Source organism: Streptopelia decaocto, assembly GCF_964273445.1.
Source record: "Streptopelia decaocto genome assembly, chromosome: 19".
NCBI classification, from domain to species: domain Eukaryota; kingdom Metazoa; phylum Chordata; class Aves; order Columbiformes; family Columbidae; genus Streptopelia; species Streptopelia decaocto.
In genome coordinates, this window is record NC_138674.1 from 1,074,768 (window position 1) to 1,081,013 (window position 6,246).

At 52.3% G+C, this 6,246-nt stretch overlaps 1 protein-coding gene across 1 annotated transcript; it reads left to right on the forward strand.

The window, feature by feature from the left end:
- Nucleotides 1–510: 510 nt before the first annotated feature.
- TAF8 (TATA-box binding protein associated factor 8) lies at nucleotides 511–5,956 on the forward strand (the record flags this gene model as incomplete). The annotated part of the gene is made up of 8 exons (XM_082069422.1): nucleotides 511–570; nucleotides 1,256–1,412; nucleotides 1,913–2,011; nucleotides 2,224–2,286; nucleotides 2,529–2,653; nucleotides 2,951–3,098; nucleotides 3,787–3,929; nucleotides 4,365–5,956. 8 exons carry the CDS (start codon nucleotides 511–513, stop codon nucleotides 4,506–4,508), a joined length of 939 nt encoding a protein of 312 aa, XP_081925548.1. The 3' UTR covers nucleotides 4,509–5,956.
- Between the last annotated feature and the right edge of the window lie 290 nt (nucleotides 5,957–6,246).

The window sequence follows — 6,246 nt, forward strand, 5'->3', positions numbered from 1 at the left end:
CCACAAGTATCATGGAGCCCAGGTGCTGTCCCTGCACACGACAACCCCACAGGTCACACTGTGTACCTGAGGACATTGTCCAGTCTCTCCTTGAACACTGTCAGGTGGGGCCGTGACACCTTCCCGGGGAGCCTGTTCAGTGTCCAGCAGCTCTGATTGAAGAACCTTTTCCTCATGTCCAACCGACCTTCCCCTGGCACATCTTCCTACCGTGCCCTCGGGTCCTGTCACCGGTCACCAGAGAGAAAAGCTCAGCAGACGACAGAGGCTCCTCAGCGCCTCGGAACACGGCAGACTGACCTCTCACCCCTGGGCCCCCGGCGGGGCCACGGAGCTGCAGTCGGTGCTCGGAGCCCACGGACGACACCGGCACCTGCGCCGCAGGGACCCCCGGGCGGGCCGGGCGGCGGGACCGGCCCCGCGCGCGTCCCCTTCCCGCCCAAACTACGGATCCCACAATGCCCCGCGCACCCACCCCCAGCGCGTACGCGCCGCCGCCGCACCTGGCGCATGCGCACAACTCCCTATGGCTCCAAGATGGCCGACACAGCGTCCGCTGGCTCCGGCACGGTAACGGCGGCTCCTCGGCGGGGCGCGGGGCTGTGGTGGAGTGGAGTCTCCCGCGGGGGCCGGGCGGAACTGCAGCGGCCTGTTCCTCTCACGGTGCTAAGGCGCCTGTGGCCTGCCCGTGGGGCTTTAAGGCGGCAGCTGATGAGAGGGAGGCGCTGATTGGCTGAGTGGCCGAAGGGAGGCGGGGCCCAGCAGCGGGGCTTGATTGGCTCAAGTTCTTGCGCCCTGATTGGCTGGAGGAGGGCGCAGCGGGTCGGGGGTGCCCTTGAGGCGGATTTTTTAAAGGGGCCGCGCTCCAAACGGTGTTCTACGTGTGTGTGTATGTATGTATATGTCTGTATGTGTACGTATGTATGGGCGTATGTGTTTTTATGCATGTATGTGTGTGTATGTTTGCGTGTTTGTGTGTATATACGTGTTTGTGTGTGTATATATGTGTGTGTAGATGTACATGTGTAGACCTATGCGTGTATATGTATGTACACGTGTATATAGGTGTGCGTTTGCAGTGGGGGACAGGCAGGGCCGGCCCCTGCCCTCTGGGTGCAGGCAGCACGCAGGCAGCCCTGCCTGCAGCCCAGCCCAGGGCAGCGCGGGCGGGATCCAGGAGCCGATCGGGGGTCCCGCTGCTCCCCGGGCTCTGGGGCGGCCCCGCGTCCCTGAGCCCCGGGCTTCGTGTCCGCAGCGCTCGGGCAGCAAACACGCCAGCACGCCCGCCGATAACTACTACCTGGCTCGGAGGAGGACGCTGCAGGTGGTGGTCAGCTCGCTGCTCACCGAGGCCGGCTTCGAGAGCGCCGAGAAGGCGGCGGTGGAGACGCTGACGGAGATGTTGCAGAGCTGTGAGTGTCCGCAGTGCCGCTCCGGGCCCCCGAAGCTTCTTGTTTCTCTGTTTTCAAATTGGCCGACTCATTAGGTATCCAGTCAGCTCCACGTATTGAGGTGCTGCCAGAATAAATAGAGAAATAACAAAGTTCCAGGCGTTCGGGGGGTTAGGGCTGTAGCAGTTCCTGCTCAGCTGGGTGATGTGCCCAGGGTCTCAGGTCACTTATTCTTCTGAACTCAAGAGGTGATTATGTTTTGTGTTTTTCGTGCCAGCGATGCAGATTTGCCTTTTGCATTTGTGGAAAACGTCCGATACTTTGATCTTTGGTGTCTCCATACTTTGCACGTGCTTTAATTTTAAATACCCAGGTTGTAAGACACTGGATTCCAGGGGCTATTTTTAATTCCTTGCTGAATTTACTAAAAATTCAGGTCTCTGAAGCCAGGGTTGGGCCGATACGTGTGTGTGGTCACAGGCTGAATCCAATATGTGGTGGTGGCTTTTTCTTCCCCCCAGATATTTCTGAAATTGGGAGAAGTGCAAAGTCCTACTGCGAACACACGGCCAGAACGCAGCCAACACTCTCTGATATCGTGGTTACTCTGGTGGAAATGGGTGAGTAGTTGATGGTCCCACTAATTCCAGCTGCCTGCCTTGGTAGGAAAATCTGTCCCTGACATTTCTGGTGTTTGTGTGATGCCCTCTGTTCTGATTTTCTTTCTCATGTAATTTGGAGCCCTCGGAAGAATTCTGGAGAAGTGTAAGTGAAGGTATTTTTGACAGGATAAACTCCTCGTGTGATTTCCATTTCCTCTTTTGTATTTCAGGGTTCAACGTTGAAACACTCCCTGCGTATGCCAAGCGCTCCCAGAGGATGGTCATCACTGCCCGTATGTGAGAAATTCTTTCTCTTCTTATGCAGGAAATGTATCTAATGGCTGTGTAATTGGTGGAGGAAGGTCCCCTCTGCTTCAGCTTCCTCGTTGCACATGAGAATCCTCCAGATGGTTTTGCTCTTCCTGTGTAGGAGAGACGGGTCAAGTAATCCTTGCTGCCTTTTGGGAGCACGTTGTGCCGAACCCTCGGCAGAACAAAGCTGCCTGATCTGTGTGTGCATTTTTTGTAACTGCAGCTCCTGTGACAAACCAGCCCGTGACTCCCAAAGCCCTGACAGCCGGACAGAACAAGCCGCATCCACCTCACATTCCTGGTCACTTCCCGGAGTTTCCGGATCCTCACACCTACATCAAGACCCCAGTGAGTGAAAAGAGACTTCTGTGCTCTTCGGGGTCTGTCTGAAGTCAGTGACACCAGGAGCGTCAATATTTTTACTGTAGTGCTGATACCATTTAACCAAAACAGTATTTCTCCTGGCTGAAGATGTTGCTTGTTTTGTGTGGGTTGCCCTTGCTGTAGATTTCTGTAGCTCCCTGAAAATCTGCGTGTGTTTCAGGTCAATGCTCACCAGTAGCATCTGCGTCCTCGTAGCGTTTGGAACTCCAGCTGTCGGCCGTGCATCCACTAACGGTGGTTTTGTTTTCCTCCCTGCTCCAGACGTACCGGGAGCCGGTATCTGATTATCAGGTCCTACGGGAAAAGGCAGCATCTCAACGGCGCGACGTGGAAAGAGCTCTCACTCGCTTCATGGCTAAGACAGGAGAAACACAGAGTCTCTTCAAAGACGACGTTAGCACGTTCCCACGTGAGTTATCCAGGACACTTTGTGCTATAAATGGCAGCTGCCTGACTGAACAGACACTCCGCGGACCGACCACATTGTGGCTGCCCTTCTGAGGCACTGGAAGGCTGGAAAATGAGTAATTTTCTATTTAAAATGGGGATGAAAACCAAAGGGTCACTTTGTTCTGCTGGTGGAGAAGGCGTTGGCTGACAGGTGCTAAATTCAGAGCTCATCCCAGTCCTGTCTCTGACCCCCTGTAACTTTTAAACAAGTGATTTCTTGTGGTGGGCAGTGGAGATTTTCCTGTTTCTCTGCAAAGCGGTGATGAGAATTCCCACCTCCCCGAGGCTCGCTGGCAGCACAGCTGTCAGTGTTATCTTAAGGGGGACTAAGGGATGATGCTTCAGCCTGTCAGATAATCGAACTTTTATGGAAGTTAGGAAGGACATTTAGTGTTAGTATAATGCTGTGTGCTTGGCTGGGAGCATAATGAGGCTTCAGCAAATAGGAAAGCAGAGACTGCCGTCTTTTAGGGACAGTATATTTAATTCGTGATCCCTGGGAGCAGGAGGAAAAGAGTGTTTGTATTTAAAACCAGAACCAGTGAAAGCATTTGGTCTCTGAGTAACTGGTTGGCTTTGTGCTTCGTGATGTCTGGGTTGAGGAGCTTGTCCCAGCGTGCTGACCGTGTCCCTGTCCCTCGCCGCAGTGATTGCCGCCCGGCCCTTCACCGTGCCCTACCTGACAGCTCTGCTCCCCTCCGAGCTGGAAATGCAGCAAATGGAAGAAACTGATTCATCTGAGCAGGACGACCAGACAGACACCGAGAACCTGCCCCTGCACATGAGTACGGTACGTCTGGCCCGAGAGATCAAGGTCTCTTGGGCCCGGCTTTCTGACACTTCTGAAACCTGGTTCTGTGCCCGTCTTCCTCGCAGCTGGGCAGAGTGGGTGGAAAATGGCAGAGGGGGTTGTGTTCTACCAGGTGTCAATGACTAAACATTGTTACGGTTCTTTCACTTTCTGCAGCAAAGTGAGGTTGGATCAGGAGCTTTCAGTACAACCTTCATTTCATGTTAGAGGAGAGAGGATTTTCCTGGGATGCACTGTTCCAAAAGGGAATCTTGTGTCAGGAATTGGGAGTCCTCACCTTTAACGCAGCGCCTCATGTGCTGCTGTTTATCTTGGCAGTTGATTATCTGTTTTGCCCGCTGGTTGTGTGGTTTGAACTTCTAAGCTTGTTTAGCGTAACTTGGGTTGTTTATGTTGGTTATTTTTATGTGGCAGGATGATTCAGGACCCGAAAAGGAGAACGCTTCAGTGTTACAGCAGAACACGTCCCTGTCGGGCAGTCGGAACGGGGAGGAAAACGTGATAGACAATCCCTACCTCCGGCCGGTGAAAAAGCCCAAGATCCGCAGGAAGAAATGAGGTGCGGGCAGCAGAGGGAGAGGAAACGGGGGTTCACCTCCGCTGCTGGGCCGAGGGCGCCGGTGAGACAGGAGATCCCATGGAGCGGAGGCAGAGGGGTGATCCCTGCGTGGTGACCCGCGCTCCCCTCCCGCTTTGCAATGCTCCCTCTTTCCCCTCCGCTCTCCTGCTGACTCTCAACGGTCAATGGCCAATTGCCTCAAAAGCGCCGAAGGCCACCGGGTTGCAGACGGGAATTGTCTCGTTCCCGGTGGTTTGTTCTCGCTGGCGGCAGGATTTGCTCTCTGAAGAGATGGGGACACAAAGGTTCTGGCTGCTCGGTGCTTCCCAGCAGGCTCTGCAGCGCACAAAGGCGCCATTCGTTCATGGCTGGCTGGAAAAGCAGCGTCTGCAATCAACCTTGCCTCGGAATCTCAGGAGCGTGTGTTAGCTGAGACAGAAAAACCCCAGAGAGGTTTCTTTCTTTGGATTCTTGGCAGGTAAAAGCAAACAGGCTTTTCTTTTATAAACTGAAAGTGTCTGATGTGTAAGTAGGAGAGTGAAGTGTAAATACAGAGCTAAGATGGCATTTTATTCTCACTTTTCTGACTGCAGCTGCACTTCTAACTTAAAAGCGCTAAGTGTGGTGTTTACCCTGTTCTGCCTTGAGATAATTTTTAGCAGTATGAATGGCAAGATTCAGCCGCTGCCTCAGGCTGGTTTTCAGTTCTATTGTTAGTTTCAACACAGCACAGCTCCTTTGGGAGTTCACGCCTTCGCCAGCTCTTTGGGAAGATGCTGTGCTGAAAAACTTGGAATATGGAACAAAACTGTTGTTGATTGCAGTCTGCAAGGCCATGCTATCGATCGCACCTTTTCATATTGTCCATTCCCAAATACGGGCTTTTATCAACAGAAGTTGCTCTTTTTCCCTCCTCTTTATTTCCCCAGAGCAGAAGACTTTATTTCAGCAGTGAAAACGGCTGGTGATGGGAGTATTGTAATTGTTGGCTGGTTTTGGAGAGCTTTGCTTTAGTTTTCGTTCAGCTTTTGCTTAGGCAAAATATGGGTTAAATTTCAATGACAAAAGACTCGTGGATGATCTCTGGATGAGAATGTGGAGCTGGGAAGGCAGCAGGGGCTGCCAGGCAGGGGCTGGTGCTCCAGAGCAGCAGCTGAATGCAACAAGTCCCACAGAACCCCGGAGATGAGCGTTGGGTGTGTACGTGTTCACCCCCGTTCAGTCCGAGCATCCTCCCGGGCCAGGGAGGGAAGGGGAGAGGGAGCGATTGTTTCTGTGAGAGTGGAGATTGTTGCTGCCAAACAGTTTGAACTGCGATCTCTAGTGTAAAAAGTCCTGCACGTGCCATTGTCACTTCTGCTGGTGCCTTGGTTGTACAGAATAACAGATGTACAGAGACGTTGTGTATGTATGTAAATATAAAAGTTCATATCTTTTTTTACTTGGATTAAGTGTTGTTCATAATGAGGAAATCCCTCACTAGGTAGGGGAAAACTGTAGAATGAAAATAGCCATTTTTATGTTCATAATAAAAGAAATTTTATCTCCTACAAGCAAAACTGGCTGAGTCCTTAAAGTTTCAGGAGTAGAAAAACGCCCGAGTGTGTTTTCAGTGGGGTCTACAAGCAGATCTTGTCCTTTCTCTGCATCTCCTCCTTTGTGCACAGCAACACTTGATAGCTGAGAAAGTTGGGAGTTTTCCAGTAAGACCTTTGGTTTGTTAGAAACACGTTCAGT